General features: G+C 40.6%; 1 protein-coding gene across 1 annotated transcript; it reads left to right on the top strand.

Annotated features, from left to right (window-relative positions):
• On the top strand, positions 137-23,831 carry NAT10 (N-acetyltransferase 10). The gene is made up of 28 exons (XM_021403086.1): positions 137-382; positions 1,009-1,100; positions 1,740-1,911; positions 2,217-2,339; positions 3,061-3,122; positions 4,032-4,146; positions 5,420-5,527; positions 6,379-6,512; positions 6,861-6,954; positions 7,347-7,445; positions 7,965-8,101; positions 8,623-8,747; positions 9,167-9,317; positions 9,788-9,884; positions 10,524-10,640; positions 11,565-11,666; positions 11,786-11,860; positions 12,826-12,942; positions 13,127-13,260; positions 15,157-15,205; positions 15,833-15,926; positions 16,014-16,124; positions 17,159-17,331; positions 17,867-17,986; positions 18,948-19,046; positions 19,448-19,521; positions 22,082-22,165; positions 23,080-23,831. Exons 1-28 carry the CDS (start codon positions 275-277, stop codon positions 23,171-23,173), a joined length of 3,060 nt encoding a protein of 1,019 aa, XP_021258761.1. The 5' UTR covers positions 137-274; the 3' UTR covers positions 23,174-23,831.

Genomic DNA, 25,607 nt, shown 5'->3' on the forward strand with positions numbered 1-25,607 from the left:
CCCCGAGGCCTCCCCTTCCGCGGAGCGCCGGTACCGCCCCCCGCCCTGAGGGAGGCGCCGCGCGCAGGCGATCGCCGGGGACAGCCTCGAGCCGGGGTCCTTCCTCTGAGGCGGCGCGCGCGCCCTGCGCCGCGCGGTTCCCACGTGGGGTGTGTGGAACGGCACGCGCCGTGGCCGTTGGTGGAGGAGCCGTTGGTGGAGGAACCGTTGGTAACGGTCGCGACCCGGCACGAGGCGGCAGGCGGCGGGAAGGACCGAGCGCTCAGGCGGCGCCATGCAGCGCCGCAAGGTGGACAACCGCATCCGGGTGCTGATTGAGAACGGGGTGGCGGAGCGGCAGAGGGGCCTCTTCGTGGTGGTCGGCGACCGCGGCAAGGACCAGGTGAGCGCCTCGGGGCCGACTGTGCGCGGCTTCGTCGTGCCGGGAAGGGGTGGTGGGTTTAGAGCGGGCTGCCGGGAATCCTCCTGAAGAAGAGAGCCGGAGAAGGCAGTCAGGGAAACAACAGGAATAAGTCACGGTCTTCTGCGTCACACAGCTTTGGTGAAGGCTTGCGGTCACACAGGTTTGCATAAACGCGAATGAACCTTCACAATGCGTCAAACGATCCTTCCGTTTTGCCCCAGCGTTGCTTGGTAGATATCACGGCTGTAAATTCAAGTATAGATACGTCATAGAACGTTCATAGAGTCGTTTGAGTTGGAAGAGACCTTTAAAGATCATCTAGTCCGACTCCCCTGCAATGAACAGGGACACCTACACTAGATCAGGTGCTCACAGCCCCGTCCAGCCTGACCTTGGGTGTCTCCAGGGACGGGGCATCCACCACCTCTCGGGGCAACCTGTGCCAGTGCCTTACTGCTCTTATTGTAAAAAGCTTCTTTTTTATATCCAGTCTTTTAGTTTGAAACTATTTGCTGTTGTCGTGTCACAACAGACCCTGCTAAAAAGTGCTTCTTGTTGTTAGTTTATGAGTACAGCTGTGCATAGATGTTTCTGTGTCTTGGCAGGTGGTTATACTTCACCACATGTTGTCCAAGGCAACTGTCAAGGCCAGGCCCTCTGTTCTGTGGTGTTACAAAAAGGAGCTGGGCTTTAGCAGGTAAGGTGCCTCTCGCATCTCATGTTGGGGGAAATGTCTAAGTGCTCTGCGTGAAGGAAAAGCTATGTGGTTGATCTGCTGAAGGTGAACTGATTCGGTTGTCAGGAGCAACAAGACTTATTCTTGCGGGAGATACAGGATGCTCAGTTTTACATAACTAAAATTCAGCTTCAGTGGTATGGTTGGCATCAGCAGTACGTACTTCTGGTTTCCTTCTGTAGTTCCAGCGCTATCCCCATTGTCCTGGGCCAGATTCTCTCTCATCTTTCTAATCTCAAAGGGCCAAAACTTCAGTGCCTCAGTAGCACGTACAACTGGATACAGATTAGGTATTACAGTTGCTTTCATTTGAAAAAGGGTTTTAAATTTTAGTTCTTAGATTTGAGCACATACTTGCAGTCTGGGCACAAAGCCGGGAAGGGTTACGTGATTCCAGCCAGGTGATTTCTTGCAAAAACAGCTGGTTCTGTGTGGTTTCCACCGCTTTGGGCCAAAGGCACTTGGGAACAAACCCTAAATGCAGCAAGACTCTTCCTTGGAGGCTGAGCTCTGAATTCCAGTTAGCACTGAAACTAGGAATGAATGCGATTTTCTCAAACCTTTTTCCCCCCAAAATTTACATGAAGTTTTATTCTCCAGCCACCGGAAGAAGAGAATGAGACAACTACAGAAGAAGATTAAAAGCGGAACCTTGAACATAAAAGATGATGATCCTTTTGAGTTATTTATAGCAGCTACAAACATTCGCTACTGCTATTATAATGAAACTCATAAGATTCTTGGTAACACTTTTGGCATGTGTGTACTTCAGGTAAGGAGTTAAACTTTTGACTTAAAGGACATAGCACTATGATTGATTGCTTTGAGTTTAAAAGCTGCAGTAATTCTATTTGTTGCTCCTGTTGCTTAAGTTATGATGATCTTACGTATCTTTTACGAGTTTTGTGGGGGTGATGTAGCCTTCCTGGGTAGAATTTTAATGGGAAATTGGTTTATGCAAATGTTAAGTTTAATTTAGACTCTGATGTTTATAGTTTTTCTATTCCTTTTAGTAGTTGCTATTGCACTCATGCATTCTAGACAACTTTGAAGTTTTTTTTAAATTTTATTTCCTAGGATTTTGAAGCCTTGACTCCAAACCTGCTAGCTAGAACTGTAGAAACAGTAGAAGGGGGTGGAATTGTAGTAATTCTCCTGAGAACAATGAACTCACTGAAGCAGCTCTATACAATGACCATGGTATGTTCAACGTCACGCGTCTGTTTTACATAGGCAGGTACATTTGGTGATTCTAAGTGATTATTTTTTGCTTTTGTGGTCTTCCTTCCATTGTTTTTATTGCTCCTTTATTCATTTATCGTGGAATGAGTCTTGTGTTTAGGCAGTTACACCGAACCTTGTTCTGCCAAAGAACACGACTGTGTTCGTTCTTTTTGCATTAGTTTTGGAAATTATTTATGCTGTTTGCACGTGACAAAGTGAAGTGAAAAACAGGTCATCTGGGTGTTTTCTGTCCCTGTGCTAAGTGAGATTATCTTTGTAATTCCAATGTATTCCTAAGGATGATTTTTTCACACAGAGGATACTTAACCCTGTAGTGGGAACAATTTCTATTAGTAATAATGCCAGTAGATGAATTAAAGCATTACGTTATTTTTACTTAGCATCCCTGTGGTGCTTGAAATGTTCTGTGCGTAGTAGAAGTGGCCTTTAAATCAGACAAGAATACGTAAGACCATACTGAAAAGTCTTGGTGGGAGAAGTACATTTTTAAAGCAATATTTGAAAAATTTGATTATCTCAGGAAACAAAATCAGAATCCAATCTGGGATGCAGTGTTGATGGAGAGAGTGGATGTAGTCCACAAAGTTGGAAAATAAACTGGATTGTCCCATGAGTAATGATCTTGTAAGTGTCACTGTTACCGCTGCTCCTTCTCCAGCCTGACTTCTTGTTTCAGGATGTACACTCTCGGTATAGAACAGAGGCACACCAGGACGTGGTAGGACGGTTTAATGAAAGGTATGTTATTAGGCATTCAAAGCATGTCTAAGAAGGGCAGCTAGAGCGACATCATATATTCATATTAGGAAAGCATCCTATAAGTTTGCATAAAGCAAACTAAGCATAGAAAAAATGCTAAGAACTAGCATAGAATAAAGCTTCTTTGCTGCTTCTGTGAAGTTTATATGTACTGTCCTGGAAATGAATGTAATATCTTGTTGAAGGAATTGTATATAAAATTTTAGCATTATATTACAAGGGATGTGCAAGTGTGCCCAGATCTGTAAAATCTTCTGAGTCCTGTTCTTGTAATGCTGTACAGAAACATATACTGTAGGTGAATGGAAATTTAGATACTTATTGCCTACTATACCTACTATGAAACATGAAACTGCGCGCTGTGGAGTCTTCTCTGTGGCTTTTCAACTTTCTTTTAAAGGTGTTTCCTTTCCTTTTGTTGTATAAATAAAGTTCTTATTGAGTGACTGAGCCCTAGCTCTAGCCATTGGAAAAATTTGTTCTTTTGCGTGCAGGTGATATTTATGTGGTGTCAGAAATTAAAAGGATGAATAAACCAGACACTGACTGCAGTCTTTGCTGGTCAGCATTTGTCACAGTTGTGGTCTTACGCTTCTATGCAGCTACCTCCTGCTTAAACGCGGGAAGTTACTTTCTAGTTCTCTTGGCAGATCATCATATGTTAGTGGTTTTCTTTGGAGGTGTGTGCCCCTGCGAGCAGATGTCTGTTCTGTATAGACTCTGCCGATAAAACACACATGACCAGTTAAGTGAACTTGTCTCAGCTCAGCTTTAAGCTGCTGTTGCTGTAAGCACTATGTTTGGGCTTAAAACAGAGGTTTAATTAATCACCAAGATGCAGTAGTGTTGCTAGTGCTTTTACTGAGTTGCCTTTGCTTGACTGCTCAGGTTCATTCTGTCTCTGGCCTCATGCAAGAATTGCATCGTGATTGATGATCAGCTGAATATCTTGCCCATCTCCAGTCACGTTGCAAACATCACACCCGTTCCACCACAGTCACAGGTCAGTAAGCAATGACAGACGCTTTTTGCTGGGAGAAACTAGTCTGAGTTGAAAAGTGTTGAAGATCTGAAAAAGAGGAAGCTTTCCTTTCACCCTGATTGATATCAGATAATGGTCTTGTAGAGAGGATGAAAAATGTTCTGCAATAAGTATACCTGGTATGAGTGAAGCGTGGGAAGCTGTCTTTTCTTTCCTTATTTCTTTTTCCACTTCACCTAGTGAGTTGAAGCTTAATTGCTGTAGCTACTGTTTCAGAAGTGCATAGAGAGATTTTAAACTGACAGACAGTTAGGATGAGACAAATAAAAAGACCTTTCAAGGGCTGGAATGTGGGAAGACACTTTGGAAAGAAACACATTACAAAGTTGAGATACCTGATACCTCAAGACGGTGGTACTTGTTTCCGTTTCTGAATGAGTTATACATGCCAAGTCTCAGAAAACATTCACTGAGTACAAGCCAGACATGCAGCTTGCACTGGATGCATTCCTTTATCACTTTCAGTTGTAGATGAAGGTTAAATGGAAATAAATTTAAACAGAAATCTTTAAGTTTTTGAACTGGTTTGTGTGATCAAGGAAATAATAATTCTATCAAAGATAGTAAAAACATGAACAGAACACTGATATTAAAAAACCCAGCATGTCTTAACGTTATAACGACATTGACAGCGACAGAAATGCTCATCTCTTGGATGGGTAGACAGATGCCTTTGGAATTTTCCGTGACAATTAGGAAATTCAGAATCCGTTTCTACTTGAAATGGATTTCGCTTGTGTCTAAGCTCATTGACTGGCTTTGAAAATATTTACATTGGCTAGAAAACTGACCAGCTGCTGCTGCTTCCTCCTAAATTACAGTATGTACACCGTATATGACAGGTATAATGAGGATCATAACATTTTGGCTTATCCTGAAGTCTGAAAAATTGATTAAATTCTTCAGAAAAATTGTCCGTGGTCTCTTCTTTGTAGCACTCCCGTTATCCAGTTACCGTGTTCTGAAAAATACTTTCCTTTTTTCTTCCAAGCTTGGGGAAGCCAGGATGCCTGTGGTATAATCATTGTTTTGAAAATACATTAAAATCGAAGTGTGAAATATCTGTCTATACATTTAAACTTTTCTGTCTCTAGAAAGTATGTTCAATTTGTGGTAACGCTTTCTTTCAGATATCTTTCTTTACCTGATGAAAGATATCACAAGACATCACAGAGGTATAATTGTGCTGAGGTGTCCTGTACTAATTCTGTTATGGAAAATACTGTGCTTATAGGAAGATAGTCTGCGGCCACAAGACTTGGAGCTGAAAGAGCTGAAGGAGAGCCTGCAGGATACACAACCTGTGGGAGTTCTGGTGGATGGCTGTAAAACCTTGGATCAGGTTGGTGTAGTACGCAAGATCCTGTGTGCTTGACAAGTCACTGTAGGGGCATGTATTTGTGTCTCATCTTTCAAGTAATCAAATCTGAGAGCATGAACATTGATGGGAGTTGTCTTAGAAAGATTTCTTGAAAAGTTGTTTGGACAGAATAGCTCAAAGACAGCATCACTGACTTTCTTTACGAAGTTGAGAATAAGTGGGAGGGCTGAAATGGAGATGGGAAGCTGATCTGGAGAAGTCAACGTATAAAAAGTTGATGAACTCGTAACTCAAAGGTTTGAAATAAGCAGGAAATAAATGTTAACAGTCTGTGTTGTGTTTTAACGTACCCTCATAACTGCATACCCTGACACTTTTTCTTACTCACTGAGAATCACTGACTAGTGCAAAGGAAGGCCCCATTGTAATTTCTTTCCTGTTTCAGAATATACACTGAGAAGCTGCTGTTCAGCATAGAGGTTCCAAGACCTATGCACTGCTTTAAAGTGTTTTCATAGTTTCCATTCTCACTGTCCAAATACATTCATCTTCCTCCTCTGATAACTCCCCAGCGGTGTTCCTCTTCTTGTCTTGCTGGATGTATTCTGTGGTCAGTGTCATGGGAGTAGTAATTGAACTGTTCTGATTGTTAATCTGTGTTTTAGCCTGACCAAATTCAAGAACTCAGTGGGTCAAGAAGCTTCTTTCATATTATTTGTCTGGGGTTTAATGTTCATCTGTCTCATCTTGTTTTTTTTCTCTTCCTCCTCATACTAAGGAAAATCCATGTGGCATTAGCAGTAGGTCTGAGTAATGCTGAAAACAATTTAGTCAAAGCGAATTTTTGTTTCCTGTCTTTTTCTCATCATCAGGCAAAAGCAGTTCTGAAATTTATTGAAGCCATTTCTGAGAAGACCCTGAGGAGCACTGTGGCATTAACGGCAGCCAGGGGACGTGGTAAATCTGCTGCTTTGGGACTGGCTATTGCTGGAGCAGTAGCTTTTGGGTGAGTAACATCCCCCATCTCCCAAGTTTTATTTGCATCATAATTTTTAAAAAAAATCACGGATAAGATTGGAATATATTTACAATTTCCAGTCCTACATCCTTCTCTTTTGTTGTTGTTGTATCTTTTAGTTGCTATGTAAACTGATAGTCAAGTTTTTCTGTTTTATAATAATCAGAAATCCTCAGTCTTTAAAAATCAATCACACAAAAAAAATGAGATAAATATATAAGGGAATCTGCTGTGTTTTGGTTATTAAGTGAAATCAACTGCTCATACTAAAAAAAATTATTTGTGTGTAACTTTGATAGAAAAGGAGTTAAATTCTTGTTTTGTTTTTCTGTGCAGTTACTCCAACATTTTTGTCACATCTCCAAGTCCTGATAACCTTCACACTCTCTTTGAGTTCATATTTAAAGGCTTTGATGCACTGCAGTATCAGGTAAGGAGGGCAGACCATTTTACAATGCTTTCACAGAGTTCCTTTTTAGGAATGACTTTGCATCTCATCTCTGACTTTTGTTGTGTATATTAGCTATCAGCTTTTGCCCCTACCAGTCTGTTTAATAATGCTCTGTGAAAGCGAATCATAGTATGATTGTGTTTACTTCTGTATTTATAAGTTGGGAAGTTCAGTTCCTTTCTGCATGAAAATAGTTTGTAACAAGTAAATCTTCTCAGTTCTTGGGCTTCTGAAGCTTTTGTTACAAGATTTTTCAACTATAACCTGAAATATCAGGGCACATGTAGCAAAAGTGTTTTGATGGTAATTTAACAACATTATTTTCCTTAGCTCTTGGCCTGTTCATACAATTTTACAATGTTTTCTTTCAGGAACACCTAGACTATGAGATTATTCAATCTTTAAACCCGGAGTTTAACAAAGCTGTTGTCAGAGTGAACGTGTTCAAGGAGCACAGACAGACCATTCAGGTAACTGGCCTTTTTTGCACACTGGCCTTTCTATTTTTTGTTCATGACTGTTGGCCTTAATTGATTGATGTAGTATGTTTGTTTTATGTAACGTGTAACTATCTTGGTTAATTTTGCTTTGAGGCAGACCCTCAATCTGGTGTGTGACTTTGACAAAATCTTTTAGATGTTTCTGTGAATAACTTGTAGATTACAAAGTCTCCTTGGTAATTGCTTCTGCATTCCTTCTTGAAACAAAAGCGAAGAAAGGTGAACCAAGCAGTGAAGGAAGAGCGTATGTTTCTAGTTATTAAACTTCCTTTATTTTTGTGATCTGTGCAGATAAATGTGTGTGGAAATGTATAAAACAATATATGGGACGCTGCCCTTGTTAGGGTAACATGAACCCTTTCCCATGGGTGTTCTTCATTCATGAAGAATAAGGATAACAAACAGATTGTCGGATCTCCAGCTTTGCCATCTTTGATATTTCCCTGTATCTCAGAGCTGTTGTTGATAGTGTCCTCTCATTCCTTGCAGTACATACACCCTGCTGATTCTGTGAAACTGGGTCAGGCTGAACTTGTGGTGATTGATGAAGCTGCTGCCATTCCTCTCCCTCTGGTGAAAGAACTGCTAGGCCCTTACCTTGTTTTCATGGCTTCTACAATCAATGGGTAAGGCTTGAGCATCACCTGTCTACCTGGGAAAGCAGTTTTGCGACTATTAATGGACTATTTCTTAACTACAGTGTTTCTTTTTATACTACGTGCTATCATAATGAGGTTGTGCTGATTTTTGGTTGTATGTAACTGCTCTTCTGAATGATGAAGTCAGTGCTAACACAAACTGCTTTCCTTTTGGTTCCACTGCAAATTCATTGAGTGTTTGTCTTACACCTTTTCTGTTCTGCTAAAAGGAGCATATTATAATATAAACAAGATCCTGCAATGTGTTAGAAGAGGAGTGACATCTTCCTTCCAGTACGATGAGACTAAGAAAGTGATGGGGTAGGCTGCTCTGTCCTATGTGTGTAAGAACAGCAAAACACAGCAATTCTCACAGATGGCTGAAGCCATTACAGGCCACAGAATGACACGTAATTCTGTATATCAGCATAATTCTGTATTGGAGCTTCTGCATGGTTCAGGATTGCCATTTGGTCATTTGCTACAGACTTTTGTCTTCTGTTTTGCAGGTATGAGGGTACCGGTCGATCACTGTCTTTGAAGCTTATTCAGCAGCTCCGGCAACAGAGTGCACAAGCCCAAGTCACCATGACAGCAGAGAACAAATCTACAGCTACAGCCAAACTTGCCTCAGGTACTCCATCGATTTCTGGATTACATTTTACAGCCCTGATGTCTAGTGTCGCTGCACAACAAGCCCTGTGGGTGTCCCATGTGTCCTTGTACTGTGCAGCTGTAGGGAAAATGGGAGTATGGGAAAATGAAGGAGCTTTTCTCATATCTTTTTTTCCTCATGATTTTCGGATGTCAAGGCATTTAGGGGGTGAAAGCTATGTGAGTAATGATCATTGTACCTTCCTCCTGATGTTATATGGAGAAGCAGGCTGTGAATGCTCCAGCTGGAGCAGTTAGTTTTCAAATGCTTTCTCTACTGTTCAGATTTGGGTGTGTTTCTGATCTCCTAGCAGCCCATCAGAGGGCACTGATCCTATTGAATTCTTTGCTGGCTGTAACTTCCAGTACTAGAGGTTCTTCTCTGAAATTTGTTTGCAGCTCGTACGTTGCATGAAGTCTCCCTCCATGAGTCAATCAGATATGCCCCTGGTGATCCGGTTGAAAAGTGGCTGAATGATCTGCTATGTTTGGACTGTCTCAGCATCACCAGAATTATCTCCGGCTGCCCACTGCCTGAGACTTGTGACCTGTATCCTTACTCCAATGATGTGCTCTGGTAAAATGTATTGCTTTCAGGTGAAGCAGGCTTTTTCAAGATGAGTAGTGAGTTCTCAAGCTAACGTGATAACCTCAGAGCACAATCTTTTGCCAAAAGTAAACTAAGACCATGCTTCTGGACTTGAGTGAGCTCTTAGCACTGCTTGATTTGATGTTACCACTACATAACTAAATTTCATTTTTATTTCAACAACTAAGGAAAGGCTGAGCAGAAGGAAATCCTGGTTAGAGTTATGCAGCATTAAGCTTTACAGATTTAAGGGGGTGAAAGATACGAACAGTACCCGGTTATTCATTTGCTTTTGTAGATAGAGCTGTGGACTCTTAATTGCTTAAGCCAGCACGTGGCCTGAGGCTGTGTGGAAAATATAACTCTTAAACCAACAAGGAGGTTTTTTTCCCCGTTTTCCAGAGAGTTTATTTCCTTAACCCTGTGTTTAGATATTATGTAAACAGGGATACACTATTTTGTTACCACAGAGCATCGGAAGTTTTTCTGCAGAGACTGATGGCTCTTTATGTGGCTTCACACTACAAGGTAAAGCTCATGCTACTTCTGTCAAAATTTCAGCTAGGAATTTTGAAGAGGGAGCACTCCTTGTTTCAGGGAGTCTAATTGAATTGGTCTTACTGAGATTTTCTGATCGGTTTCAGATGTTTTTTGTTATATACATACCTATATTCTCCTGAGAAAGAGAACCTTTAGCCTTAGTTGAATACACCGTATTTACAGATATCTGAAATATTTTTGTCTTGAGAAATCCTGGAGTTGAGCCTACAAGCTTGCTGGTATCAGTGATGATTCCTTACCCTCTTCTGCAGTTCTCTTTACGATATTTTAGTAGCATCGAATTAAGCAAAAGAGCAGTATCATTGTACTATTGACATCTTTTGATAATCCTTTTGAAACTCACCTCTTGAGCTTCAAGACCGTGGATGACTAGTAAATGTGTCTGGTGAAGTTAATAGAGTTGAAGTACTGAGTACTAAAAGTCTGACACATGAAAAAAAAAATTATTTCAGGTTCAGTAGACTAAGAGATATGTAGATATTAAGAATTTTCTTAATAGCCCTAAATTCAGAAAGTGGAGGACTGTTTAGAAGTCAGCTACACCAGACTTTGAAACTCTTCTTATGGAATAATATTTGAGCTTTTTGATATATATTTACCTTCTAGAACTCTCCCAATGACCTCCAGATGCTATCTGATGCACCTGCCCATCATCTTTTTTGCCTTTTGCCTCCTGTTCCACCTACCCAGAATTCGTTGCCAGAAGTACTTGCTGTTGTTCAGGTGAGAGGGCATCATATAGCTACGAAGTGAACTTATCAATAGTGAAACAGGGATGCACTGTGAAACAGCACTGTACTATCTAGGAGTAGAAGGTAGCTTCAGGCTGTGTTTTTAAGTACCACAACAGTGTTTTAAGGCTGTTTGGATTTTTTTTTTTTTTTTTTTTGGCTTTCTTTTGTTAACACTAATTGCTGCAAAAGTATGTTGTGATGCTGATCCTTTCATTCCAGACTCTAAAATGTTTTTGTGCATAGAAGCCCTTTGAGAAGCTCAGCTACTGGTTCAATAAATTACCGTCCTCCTGTTTCACCTTCCTACCAAGGAGAGCTGATTCACTGGTTCATTATGCTTATTTTGTGTGTCAGGCATTCCTTTTACTTGCAGTAGAACTGCAAAAATACAAATTCCTTAGATACAGATGCTCAGAGTTGTAGAAATATTTCAGTTCTTGACTGCTGAGTATCTCGCTGTATGCTTCCTTCCTTTTTTGAGAACACAGATTCTTAATAACTAGTGTTCAATGCAACTAGTTAAATTGACTATATCTTAAAAGAAAAAAAAAGGCCCATTTACATGAGAAGTACATGATACTTAAAGAGAAATATTGGGAGACAAGATTTAATGTTTGCTGCTGACAGACTGTGGAAAATACGTAGAGCGCATTCTATGCTTCTTTTGGCTTCTGTTGTACCATACTCTCATGCCTGCTCACTAGTGTGCTTTTTGAGATGGTGCTTTTAGGGACAATGCCTGTTCATTGGCACATACCTGTTAGCTCACCATGTTACAGGCTAGGCATCAGGTGACATGTCAGTACTGCATAGTGGACTCAGCAGCTGAGGATAGATTTTGATTATGCTCTGATGGAATGACTGTGGGAGAAAACCTTTTTCTCCATTCATGGCCTTTTACCTTTCCTGGCAGGTGTGCATGGAGGGAGAGATCTCTCGCCAGTCTATCATGAACAGCCTTTCTAGGGGAAAGAAAGCTTCTGGTGATCTTATTCCCTGGACCATTTCAGAGCAGGTGAATCATTTGGCTGTGTATTCACCCCAAAGATGTCTTTCAGCACTATTGCTCATTTCCAAAGTATCCTTCAAGTATCCTTCAAGAGTAATTCAAGTTGACTTTTGTCTCCTATGCAGTTCCAGGATCCAGACTTTGGGGCCCTCTCTGGTGGGCGTGTTGTTCGCATTGCAGTTCATCCGGATTATCAAGGGGTAAAGTATTTTGAAACCCAGATATTATCAGTAGTCGGCATAGGTACCGCTAGTCAGGCAGACAAGAGCTCTGCCTGGCCCAATATGCAATGTAGATCCTATGTAGATTGCAGCGATCCAATGTGGATTCATGTCTGGGGCCCCCAACGCAAGAAAGACGTGGAGCTCTTGAAACGGGTCCAGAGGAGGGCCTCTAATATGGTCAGAAGGCTGGAGCACCTCTCCTATGAAGAAAGGTTGAGGGAACTGTGCTTGTTCAGCTTGTAGAAGAGAAGGCTCCAGGGAGACCTCATTGTGGCCTTCCAATACTTGAAGGGGGCATATAAACAGGACGGGGAACGACTGTTTACATGGGTGGATAGTGATAGGACAAGGGGTAATGGTTTTAAACTAAGACAGGGGAGGTTTAGGTTGCATATTAGGAGGAAGTTTTTCATACAGAGAAAAACAGAGAAGTTTTTTCATACAGACGTGCTGGAACAGGTTGCCCAGGAGGTTGTGGATGCCCCATCCCTGGAGGCATTCAAGGCCAGACTGGATGTGGCTCTAGGCAGCCTGGTCTAGTGGTTGGCAACCCTGCACACAGCAGGGGGATTGAAACTAGATGACCATTATGGTCCTTTTCGACTCAGGCCATTCTATGATTCTATGATTCTATCGCACTGATTGTGAGAGTACCAAATGTTCACACTGGTGTTTGATATATTCAGAATGCCAGAGATACGCAATGGCAATTATTATTCTGTCCTGAGCTCCTGACTGGGCTCTTGTGATTTCGGTCGTCCAGCAGGTTCTATAGTATTCTTCCCCATGGAGTTCCCACGTAGCAATCAAAATACATTTTTGCAGTGGCTGAGGAATTTTTTAACTTAGAATTGTTAGTGGATTTTTAAGGGGAAAGTGTTGTCCTGCTTTAGAAAACAGATCTGTCTTTTTACTTATAGTGTATTTTTCCTACTTCACAGATGGGCTATGGCAGCAGAGCTCTGAATTTACTGCAGATGTACTATGAAGGCAAATTCCCATGTTTGGAAGAAAAACCAATTCAAAAGCCGAAAGAAATTGCAACTGTAAGCAGTGAGGTATGGAACTCAGTACATTTATTGTATTTCCCGTTGTGCTAAGCTATCTGCTTTTCACTGTAAGTCTCAATATTGATTTCTCTGAGTACAAAATATTGCTATTTATTCTTTGTACAGAATAAAGGATTTAATTTTCAGATTGCCCTGAGCAATGCTGTTAACTCATTTCCGCTTTTTCTTTCAGACTGTTAGTTTGTTAGAAGAAGTTGTGACACCTCGGAAAGACTTGCCACCTTTACTCCTCAAACTGAGTGAGAGACAAGCGGAGAGTCTAGACTACCTTGGGGTGTCGTATGGCCTAACACCAAGATTACTTAAGTAAGATCTTGTTCTGTTTACTGGTTACACCCAGTGTAAAAGTGTAGCTATATAAATAACAGAATATCCATAATTTGTGCATAGTATAAATATAGATGCAGGTATTTTACCTCTCAGGCATTCTCTTCCTTTCTGCATGCTTCCATTGCTTTCAAAATCTGGGCAGCTCCAAGCTCTGTTCTCCTGCAAGAACCTTTTCTTGTGCACTGTAGCTGAACCTAATCACTTAGTGCATCTTTCAGAGTAGTTTTTCCTCACGCTCATTCTGAAGGAAAACCCATTCCCTTCTTGATCAGCTCTGTCACCCTTCTGAACAGTTAATTAGCTTTAACTGCTTGATTTTTCTAGGCTAGAACAGTAGGAGCAACCTGTAATAAGAAGGGATATGTTAAATACTCTTTCCTGTGACCTCTAGAAGCTTGAGCTGCTGCTAACTTCAAAGCTAGTTGTTTACATTTCCTAATGTAAATACATTTCAACAGAAATCGCTGCTGCCTCTCATTTTTCTCACCAAGGAGGGACTGAATTACTCCAGCAATAAATAATTTAGTAATTTTTCTAGAGTTTTCCCTCCACCTTATAGTTTTATATAAGAATTTAAACTTTTATAATAAATTGTAACTTTAAAAAAATATTATGCATTTCTGTAAAATATTTACTTCTCTGGGACTTTCCCTATATGGGAAGTTGTGAATCCATAGTTTGTGAGACAGCTATGCAGAATTCTTCCTGTTACTAATATAACAGCAAAGCAGTGATTTTCCACCTGAAGCTTCAGTTCTGTGCTGGCCTATCGCCATTAACAGAGGGCCATCTCACAAAAGATGAGATTGAGTCTGACAGAAGAAGTAAGACCCAGGGAGGCCGGTTTGTGACTGACCCAGTCTGAGTGATGTTAGACAGCTGTGTGTGATTCAGCATTTCAGATACAGAGACTGCAGCTTGCTTTGTTCCATGACAAGCACGCTGCAAAGTTTATACCAAAACGTGAGGGTGAATTATTTAGCAGAATAGAGCATCCAAACTGAATAGTTCTGAAAAAGTCTTAATCTCTGAAAATTATAAAGCAAATGGTTTGCCTTTATTGAACAATTCCTTTCAGGACAGGAGGGAGGATAAAGTGTTTGCTGCTTTTTGAATTATTTGACTGTTAGGTGTGGTGGGAATAGATAAAACAAGGAGAAACAGTGGCAGAGAGAGAGGCTGGGGTGCACATGTAGGGCTTCCTACTGAAATTTGCAACGTCCTGCACAGCTGATGAGTAGTCATCCTTTAGCCTGTGGAGGTGGATTGCAAGTGACAGTTGTTCTGGGGCTTGACTTCTTTCTTTGTCTGAGACACCATATGTTTCATCTCAGCAGGACTTTTACACTAATATTCCTTTTCCTGGGCAAAACGAATTTAGTATCAGTTCACGGCTAAGATGCGGGAGGGGAGGATGGAAAGGGATATCAGCAGGATTTCGCAAGTCTGTCTGGGGTTCTCTCTGGTCCACAAGTGATTATTGAAGGGTGGAGTCTCTGAAGTGAACTGTAAGTCCTTCAGACTTTCCCTAGGATATGCCCAAGGAGTCTGTGGTGTTTGTGATCAAAACCCATTTGCCTGTTTTTAAGAGAGGTCCTGGAAGCATGTTGAATACAAGAGTTCTTCTGTCTGATCTGTTAGTCTTTTTCTGATGCAATGGTAATCATTTTTAACTACTCTGGTTAGAATCTCAATCAGTTAGATTACTGTTGGTATTTTCTGTCAGTGTTAATTTTTATTGGCTGGTAGGGTAGTGCTTACCTTTCAACAGTTGCTCTTGTATAGCAGATGGATTTTATTTAACCACAAGTAGTATTGCCAAATCAACAGCTCTGTATTTTTCAGTGTGCTTTCTCTTTTCATTTTCCCTAGGTTTTGGAAACGTGCTGGATTTGTGCCAGTTTATCTAAGGCAGACACCAGTAAGTAGCATACTGTTTCTGAATGAAATCCAGCCCTATTGAAATCGCTGGGCATATTTCCGTTGGTTTCTGTGAGATCTCATTTGGGCAAAAAGGTTTTCTGAGACTATATTTGGAGTTTGTTTTATATTCATTTTTTTTTCTTTGGGTCTAATAGTTCACTAAAGGATTCAAGTATTAGGGTTGTGAATGTGAACTTCTAAGTAATTTACACTTAAAAAGTTAGAGCAAAGGTGCAGCTGATCAGGGTTATTAATATAGTTATGGGTAAAATATGCAAGTGGCCCTTGAACTGACTGCCATCGTTTTTCTAGGTATTTACCGAAAGTAGCAGTAGCGATTATTGTACTTTTGGAGAAAATAATCTGTTTGTCTTATGTCATTGCATTTTGCTTTAGCTTTTCTGGCTTTTGAGCTGTACATTGGATTTGCAACATTAGTGAATATCTCAAGAAGCCCAAATCCCTCAGCGTGGGGATTTACCATATTGTAGAAGTTCACTGTTTTGTGGTGGTCATCAGTAGCAGTTGATATGAGTTGTTGATTTAGAAGACCCTTGCCTTCTTCAGTTTAGCATAGAGTGCAAACAGTTGATGCTGATGATGGGAAATGCGTCTTCATTATTAGAATGATCTGACTGGTGAGCATTCGTGCATCATGATGAAGATGCTGAATGAAGAGGACACTGAACAGGAACCTTGGCTTACTGCCTTCTGGAAAGGTAACTGAACTAATATTAGAAAAAAATTCTGCAGTATTTATTCTAGAGGTTCATAGGGGTAATTTATTTTTTCATCTTGTTCTATAGATTTTAGGAGGCGGTTTCTTTCTCTGCTTTCCTACCAGTTCAGCACGTTCTCTCCCTCACTTGCATTGAATATCCTACAGAACAAAAATATCAAACAGCAGTCACAACCCCGTGAGTACCCAGGCTCACTATATTCATCTAGATGGCAGTTTAAAGTCTGTGTATAGATTTGTCTAGAGTTCTCAAATATGTGCATAATATGAAGTCTCTTGTGAAGTGCTATGAATTGCTTAGTCAGTTACTATGTTTTGTTCTTATCTGAAAAAATGCTTGCATTTTTGAGTAATAGCTATCAGAACGTTTTGTGCCAACTCTTTTTTCTGTGCTTTTTTTTTTTTTTTTAATCGAAGATTTAAGTACTCCAAAACTAGAGGCCTCTTGGCTGTAGCAGCTAAAGGCATGAGAAAACAAAAGCCAGTGAATGAATGCTGAAGCCTGCTAAATCCAGTATGAAGTTAAATTGTAAGCCTTGAGTAGCAAGGGTCAGTAGGCAGAGCAGCTCACTTAGGACCCTAGGGAGAATGTTGTCATCAGAAATTTGGAAATTAGAATTTGGTGTCTTTCTAAGAAGAAAGAGAGACTTGAGTTCAGCTGCATGCTTGTTAGGTTCAGTGCAACACCTGCTGGGGAAAACACATAGACAACATAATGAAAAGGGCAGATAAGACAATTCTAACAGTCCCTTGTGGCTTAAAAGTCCTCTTTAAAAGCAAGTTGCTATTTTCTCAGTAAGCGTAAGAGAGTCCTTTTGAGAGGGCTTGGTAATCTGCCTTTGGTTGGTTTTTAGTATCTGTCTTGCTGAAAGAGGTTTGGTTGTCGCTACAAGGACATAAAGTTTGTTATCAGCAAAACCAATATAAGGCTAAGGCAGGGAAAGACTGAGCAAACTGTGTTTCTCAGCTCTTGCTGCTTTTAGTCTCTCTGGCATGTTTGACTTGATTAACTGGTCTGTTTTGACAGCTGCAATGCTCTTTGAATAAGCAAGCCAGTTTGAATAGCAGTGTTGTACCTAGTGTCTTGGGAAGTGAACCTGTGGGATAGCAGTTGGCCTTCAATCAATGATGTGAAAAAGGAATTTGTTAAATACTGAGATCGTGGACAGCTATGAAGAGCAGTCTCGATACTGATGTCTCTTTATTGTTCAGCCATCAGCCGTGCTGAATTAGAATCTGCTTTCATCCCATATGACCTGAAGAGATTAGAGATGTATTCTCGCAACATGGTGGACTATCATCTCATCATGGACATGGTACCTACCATTGCTAGGATGTTTTTTCTCAACCAGCTGGGTGATATCTCTCTCTCTGCAGCGCAGTCGGTATGTATCACTGTGAGAACAGGACTTGTTTCACCTCTCTGCACTTTCCTGCTGCATCCTAATTTTGGAGTAATTTCCCAATTAGTGTCATTTTTAAAAAGAAAACTCTGCTTTAGGTGATTGCTTCTTCTGTGGTCCTCTTCATGATTTCTCCTGCTTATAGTGTTATTCTACTTTTTGTTTTGAATAAAATCTGTACGGGATCATATTCTGTTGTACATTCAGTGAAGTACTCCATTCATTTGTAATGCTGTGTGAACTATGGCTGAAAAAGCCTTAAAGTCTTTTGTTTCTTGAACCTGTACCTCACGAAGGATTTAGTCATCTGTACTAAGTATGGAATGATGCCTGCTGACTACAATAATTTAGAGGTGTTCTGGTGCATCTGAGCAAAGGTTCAGCACGTACCAGAGAAGCCTTGTATTATTTGAGTAGAGCGAGGACTTGGTAAAATGTAGGGGGTTAGAGGATACTGTTGATATGCTGGTGTTTGCTCTAAAAGCCTCTGTAACTGAAATATCTATCATTTCTTCAGGCCCTTCTTCTAGGGATTGGCCTGCAGCATAAATCTCTGGACCAACTGGAAAAGGAGGTAGAACTGCCTAGCAGTCAGCTGATGGGTCTCTTCAACAGAATCATCCGCAAAGTAGTGCAGGTAATTGCATCATGACAAGCTTTGTCTTGGTAGTATCAGACCAAAGAGTAATTCCAGTGCCGAGTGTGGTGCCGGTAGAATGCTAAATTACAATTGTGTATCTTTAATATGCCCGCAAAAAATGATTGTAAACTTATTTTGTGAGAAGGGAAAATCCTAGTGGAAAAAGCAGGTATTTATGTTGTTTATCTATACTGCGTGTTCCCAAGTGAGAGTGCTTGTTATGTTTTCAAATATTGGAACGCCCTGAACAACGTGTTGAGCATGCAGCCTGTGATGCCAGCTGAGCTTGAGCCAGTTGTTTATGATGGTTCACTGCGTTGGTGGGATCATGAAAAAAACCAAAACATGACACTTCCCCAGTGTCATTTAGAGATGGACTTGAACTCAGTGACATCACTATAAAAATGTTGGGTCTGGTTTTTGTTTTCCCTAGTGTTTGTGATAAAGTGAGAAGTGTGATGAGTTACCAAATGGCAAGACAGAAAAATTGCCAACTGCTTGCTGTCGCTTGCTCAGCCTAGGACCTCTAGTTCTCAAGGAACAGTAGCAAAGCTTCTGCAGTCTACCACGTTGCTCATTGGAGAGGTGATTTGCTCGGCATAATGAAAGCAACATACAAGAAAATAAATACGCAACTTTTAGTTACGAATTTTAATCTGATAATGGTGTATTAATAAAGTAGATTATTAACTGTCAGCTTTCTGCGCTTGTGCAAGTAACGGTGTTTGCTGACTGTTCTTATTTTTTATACTTTTTAAAGAAAAGCTATTATGTAATATTTTCTTTAGAAAGCAACCTTGAGCTTCTTATTTCAGCATGATAGAATGTATGTACCAGAAGTAAACAACTGCCTGAAATATGTGCACGGTTACAAGAATTTATTGCCAACCAGCATTTCTTATTTATTTTAATGTAGAAGAAACAATGTTTTACCTGTGTGGGCTTACTTCATTTTCAGTTGTTCAACGCCGTCCAGGAGAAGGCTGTGGAAGAACAGATGGTAGCAACAAAGGATATTGTAATGGAGCCAACAATTAAATCTTTAAATGATGATTTGGTAATTATGAATTTTCTTCTTAATACATATATGAACACTCTTCTTGGTGCTGTCTCAAGTGTAGAAGCCTTGTAATCTAAGTTTTCTTGGATTAGAAGTGTTTCGTGTCACATCTGTCACTTTTTGGTAGTTATAGAACCTGCCAGCTTTACATTACATTCTTAGTCATGCTTTGCTAATCAGCCATATAGATTTTCATAGAACCTGCTAAGATGTTCTTGGAGTTATGTATTACAACTATATGTATACTTGTTAAATAAAAATGAAATTACATAAAAGATGAAAACTACAAGATCATGTGGTATTTGTTTTATGGGATGTTCTTTTATGGGAAAGGAGTTTTGCTTGTATTGCATGGTTAGTATTGCACTTAATGCATCTGTTGTTCTGTCCTGTTGTAGGAAGAAGCTGCAAAGGAGTTCCAAGAAAAACACAAGCAAGAAGTGGGGAAGCTGAAGGAAATGGACCTTACACAGTAAGAATTTATCTATATGAGTCTCAGCTCCAGTTTCTCTCTGCTAGCTATTTGAATGCTGTGTGACCAGCTCTGGTACCTCTTGCTGAGACTTGTGCACAAGGCTATAGTTGCAATATGATGATTGCAAACCATCTATAAATGAGAAAAAACAATGAGCATCTTTCAACAGTGTCCAGGCTGGATAAGCATATGCCTCTACTCTGATGAAAACTTTGGATATTTTGTCCTGATAGCCAGTAAGTGTTTTCACCAGCTCTCTTAGCAGTTGCTTTGTTTCACCTTCAAAACATTATTTCCAGTAAAAGGTAAATTCAGTAGCAGATCTTATTTGTTCAGTGTCATTCACCTATATAACTCAGTACATGAATTCCTGAAAAGCGTGTCATGGGCATGAATTTTACTTTTTGCCAGGTGTGAAGTTTCTGATTTCCTTTTTTTCCTCCAATACTTTGAACAAAAAGCAAGAGGTGGTGAGTTTGCATACAACAGCTGATCAACAGTGAGATCTGTTTGTGGAACTGCAGAACTGAATTATTAAAGGTGGAGCTGGCTCGTTATTACTACTACACATAGAAGATGTGGAAATGCTGGTTCAATTCCCAGTCCTCTGGCATGAGCTTGAGTTCTTTTGTTCATCTTTGTCTCTTATTTAAATGGTAAATTATGTTACTGTGGCAAGAACTCTTTACTGTGTATCCATATGGGAGTCTTGGTTCTGGCTGTGTAGAGAATGTGTACTATATGTACATAATTTACATAGTTCTATAATAGGGAGTAATAAAACAAGCTTCCTGAGTGTGGACTCTTTATAATTTGATAGTTTTCTGTGCTTCTAGGTGTGATCATTAGTTTCCTCAAACCTGGATACATGGCTCGTGTTGTGTGATGGCCAGCTCTTCTGTGTACGACTGTCTTCAACTTGAGTGAAAATAGTACCTGGCTGATTTTTGTATTCTAGTCTTTAAAAAAACAAAAAACACACAAAAAAACCCCACAAAAACACCCCAAAGCCGACAGAGAAGAATAAGCAACAAGAGCTTCCTTCACTAACTGCAGTGCATGGATGCTTGTAGCTGTTGTAGAGCTGGACAGTTTTTGTGATAGAGTTGCTTGCTGAACTTCCTTGAAATGTCAGCAGGTGTCTCTCTTTCTGGACTAACAGGAATTATGCCTGCCATTTGGATTGTCTCCCTTCTCTCTCTTCTCCTCCTCCTACTTTTTGTCTTATAAATCCATTGCGCTCTACTGGTATTCCAAAAGAAAAAAATTATGTCTAGTTTTGGCTCTAGATTAATCAAGGTTAGATGTGAGAAAAATCTTTGAATCTTTGGTTTTCTTCTTAGAGGGTAGGACAAAAGTGGGTGTGATTTGAAATGATTCGTAAGTCAATCACAACAGAAAAACAAAATAATCAGTACTTTTTAATAAAAGTTTTAATTTCATTTTTTATATTTGATGGTATGATGTGCCTGTTTGTCATTTTGGACCACGTTCGCTTTTTCTTCATCCAGAAACAGATTTCTGTTTGTTTCTCTGAGGAAAGAGGGACAAAAATCTATTTTTAACACTTTTGAATACAGGTTATAGAAAGCTAACAGAAAAGTCACAGCTGTTTGATTTGGCTTTGTCCAGTGTCGTTCAGCCTCGTATGAACAAAGTCTAGTCTAATCCTAATCTGTGAGAATTTGAGATGGAGAACTACTGCTCAGTTTTGCTCAGTTTTGCTTTGTCTATTTAAATTTGCATGTTATCTCAAGGGTTTCTGAACAACGTAATAAGGGGCATTTCTATTTGACTAGCAACTGTTGTCTAAATGTCTGTTTTTAAAAGAAACCTGCAGGTCTTCAGTTTTTCCTTGATTCGTGCAGAAAAAATTACCATTCAAACTGAGTGCTAGTCTAGAGCAGCCAATAACTTAGCTGACTTCCCATTATGTGATATTGCTTTTTGCAACTTCTTCCTTTACTGCCTGTCATCCTTCCTGGTCTTGGGGGAAGAAAAAAAAAATCCAGACGACTTCGATCCTTTAGAAATAAATTTATATGGTGAATGTAGTTTTGACTGTGGTTGTCAGTCTTAAAGCTGTACTGTTTGAAGGCCTATGTTTAAGAAATCTACTGAGCTATGGACAGCATTACCTCCGTAGCCCTGTTTTTCGGTGTGTTTTTTTATTTTTTTTTCTTTCATAAATGATGCAGTGTTCAGAATTCTACTTTTGTAATGAGAGACTTTCACAGAACAGTTTTGTGATGTTTGCAGTACTGGCTTCTGAGAGAAAGAGCTTCACCTGCCACTGGCAAGCTTTGGATGAAGACTATTACTGGCTGCTATTGACCTATTTGGACTAGTTTGTTTGCTGACAGAGTTGTGAGGAGCTATTGTATCCCTTTGCCAGTTTGGTTTTGTATGTATTTCCAAATACTGATTTGGTTGGGCGCTGACGCCTTGGCTTTGTTTAAAGAGTACTTTGTGCGTGTGTCACTAGAATTGCCTTTTTGTCCTATTCTACTTAGACCTGAAAATTTTACTTGGATTTTCTTTTGCCTTTTTCACTTAGATATATTATCCGGGGTGATGATGAAGAATGGAATGAGGTGCTGAGCAAAGCAGGACAGAACGCTTCCATCGTCAGTGTGAAAAGGTTAGGAAAGTTGGAATACTCTGGAGAGGTCTCTCTTGTCTTTCCTGCTGGCTTCAGTGCAATAAACAGCACTCATGCCACGTCATTGTTCTGTTGCTGTGGAAGCCTCTGCTACTCCCATTGGAAAAAATGGGAATTTGGTGGAGGATTCTTTCAAATTTGAGTTTAATCCTGCAGGAAGTGGAGTCTGCCTTTCTGCAGTTTCTTCCTTTTAGTCCGTCTTCTTTCTTTACCTTGCACAGTGTGGAGGCTTTCTTCCCCTTGGGGATTTGTAGCTGAGACTTGCCTGTTCCCCTTGCTTGTTTCCCCTTTCCTTGGTGACTGACAGCTTAAGTAATTGTGTGATCTTTCTTGCATTTCTGTTTCACCTTTTGTGTATTCATATTCTTTTCATGAATGCTAGAAGCTCTGAATTTCTAGAAACCTTACAGGAGCGAGGGAGTCTTGTCAGTGCTTATAAAGAGTGGAGCTCTGTCATATTTGATCTAGTCAGAATCTAGTGCAGGAGTAAAATTGTATACTTACATCTACAGCTGTCAGTGATAATATTTTTTCCTAGTTACACTGACTTGGAGATGCCTTATATGAATAGCCTTTAGGAAACATAACTTACAGTCTTGAAAAGCAATGACAAAACATAGCTAAAAATAAAGATCTCTCACGGGATTCAAGTCAGGCTAAAGATTTTATAGTGTCTAGAGATTCTGTGTTGTACTCTTGTTCATGCTTTCTGTAAATGACTCTAAATGACCCGTGAAATTGGAAGTGTTTCCTTCCAACCACTTTCTTTGGGTTGGCCCAGAAGTCTTGAGGCAAACATTTGTGTAGACTCTCCCCGCTTCTCACAACAAGAATTTTGCATCTAGGTGGGCATCCAGTGTACTTTTAACAGTAATTTTGTTCCTGTTTCCCAGTGAGAAGAAGAGAAAACTAGAAACAGTAAGAGGACACAAGCAGCAGAAGAAATTTAAGAAGACTAAAGATATAAGGCAGAAGCGGAAGAAATGACTCTAAAACAAATCAGTGAACTTGAAATAATGAGTGACGGGTCTGTACCATTCTCCTTTCAAACCCAAAGACTTTCTCTTGAGGAGCAGGAGGGTGAGCGCTGAAGGGAAGGAAAAGCCTAAGAGGCATTTTAAAAATGTTTGTATTAAGGGAAGTGCGGTGACGCTGCCAGGAGACGGTCTGTGGAGATATTTTATGAAGTGTGACTGCAGAGCTTGCATGAGGCACTCTGCAACATGCTGGGATATTATGAGGGTGCCTTAGCAGCTGCGCAGTTTCCATTCTGACTGACAGATCAGCCTTGAAACTTTCCTGCTTCTTAATGGTTGATGTCTATTAAAGAAAGAGTTTGGACAACAAAGCATAGAAATGCATTATCCTTTGGTACGTGACTGTGTTGTAGCATTGCTGTGCAGCTGAATATATTCAGATACTGGGTCAGTAGTAAAACCATTCCTTTCTAGCTGTGGGGCGGTGCCAGTGTGGGGAACAACTCACTTTTCATTTGGGGCTGGCTACTCTGAGCCCTAACCATGTTGTCAGCAAGGTGGTCCTTGCTCAAAAAATTTCAGAACATTTCTATTTTGGAACACAGTGTTTAGTTTCTATGTACTGTGCTCCTCAAACAGCTGTAATAAAAGGCTCTTTTACATTCACACTTGCTTACAAGGTCTCAGCATTCCCGTTGCTCAGTAATTTACATTTCCTAGTTCTCAAGCAGGATAGGGTGATTAACAGTTGCTGGAAAAGTGTCTTTGGCTGTTGTCTCCCTTGCTGTCTGCTCACCAAGGGCTGCTGCTTGGCTTTGTTGCAAAGTTTTTGGTGAGGGCTGCCAGGAAATCAGCAGTGTCATACCAACACATGATCCTGGTGATCTTTTCAGGGGTCAAACAGGTAAACTCCAGCTCTGCTACTTGCTGGTTCCTGCTTGGGAATAGAAGCATACCAATCTGGAGCTAGGATTTCTGGAGACTGCAGACTTCAGAGGCTTCAGAACCAGCGCAGACTTTTGATACAGAACTCTCCCTGTTCTGAACCTTACTGTCCTGGCACACTGGCTTGATGTGCCAGCATAAAGATTTAGAAAAGTAAGACTTGCCTACGGGCAATGTGTAGCTGCATTCTATTTGCTTACAGATCTCAGAGCATCTCTTTCCAGTAAATCCTTGAAGAAGTTTCTTCCTAGTTAAAGACAGTATTTGTTTTCTAGGAAGACGTTGTATAAAACATCTAAATTAAACATAGGCCTTGTACAACACAGCCCGTGTATACCTTTGGTTAACAGACCGCTTTGGGAGAGTCAGCAGCAACAGCACATCGCCCACACTGGGGGGCAGCTGAGTCCTGAGATTTGCAGCTGCAGCTCTTAAAGGCTTAATGAGGAGCCCGATTATCAGCCAGCTGTGCCCAAGTGGCTGCAGCACCTGGCAGCAATTAGTGGTGGTTGCCTGCCTTGAAAGGGCTCTGAAGAACTTGGGAAAGGAGCAGATAGGGAAGATGTGAGTCTCTTCCTCTTGGGAAGTCTTCAGGAAGAAAAGGTGAGTGAATTTTCTTTGTTTTTACTGTTCTTACTATTAACAGTGGGATAATGTTGTTAATGGTCTTGATAATGTGTGCTTGCCTGCTTCCTATGCTCTGCTTTGAGAGATCCAGCAGTGGTCTAACAGGCTGTAAGAGAAAGCTTGTGATGCTTCTAGAGTCTCTTCAAAGCACTTTAGAACTTAGCATTGATGTGGCACCAGGAGTTTAATTGAATTCTGTGTGAGCTGTTGGTTTGTTCATGCAGGTGGTAGTGTTCTACGTGCTCTAGGTATTGCTACCTCATAGATGATGGTATCGGAATGCTTGCTTTTTATTGCACGTTATGCTTTTGTGGCAAGAAAGCATTAATTTCTTAAAACGTAGAAGTGGTGTAAATCACAATATGTGTCTTGTGAGTGCTGCTAAATTCTGGTTCTGTTTAAAGACTAAAAATGGAGGCTTAAGGGAATTTCTTATTACGGAGTGTTCATACGTTGCTAAAGCTCAGAAATTGTTTGACTGTCCTTTGCTTCTGCTGTGACTGTGCTAGAGCTTTGACCTGTACAGCTCAGGGGACCCCTTTGCTTTTGTCTGTGGTTGTGATGCAAAGCTGTTCTGATGCCTGAAGCCAGAGAGAGGCAATGGTTGTTTCAGAAAATATGGTCTTGTGCTGGTAGGCAGCAAGCACCCGTGAAAACTTGGCTGGCTGTTTTACTGGCAGTGTCTCGGGGAAAGTACATTTGCTTATTGATACAGGAGCCAGACTGGCAGTGGGGCAAAATGAGCAATGCTCAGCGTGCTGTCTGAGCCCATCTAAGTCCAGGGCTGCTCAGAGATGCTGGGAGGGAGGTGCGGGATGCTTTCTGAAATAAAGGTGAGGATGTAAGAAAGGTGGTGCTGGCAGGTTTTGTAT

This window comes from Numida meleagris, chromosome 6 (genome assembly GCF_002078875.1).
Source record: "Numida meleagris isolate 19003 breed g44 Domestic line chromosome 6, NumMel1.0, whole genome shotgun sequence".
Taxonomy (NCBI): domain Eukaryota; kingdom Metazoa; phylum Chordata; class Aves; order Galliformes; family Numididae; genus Numida; species Numida meleagris.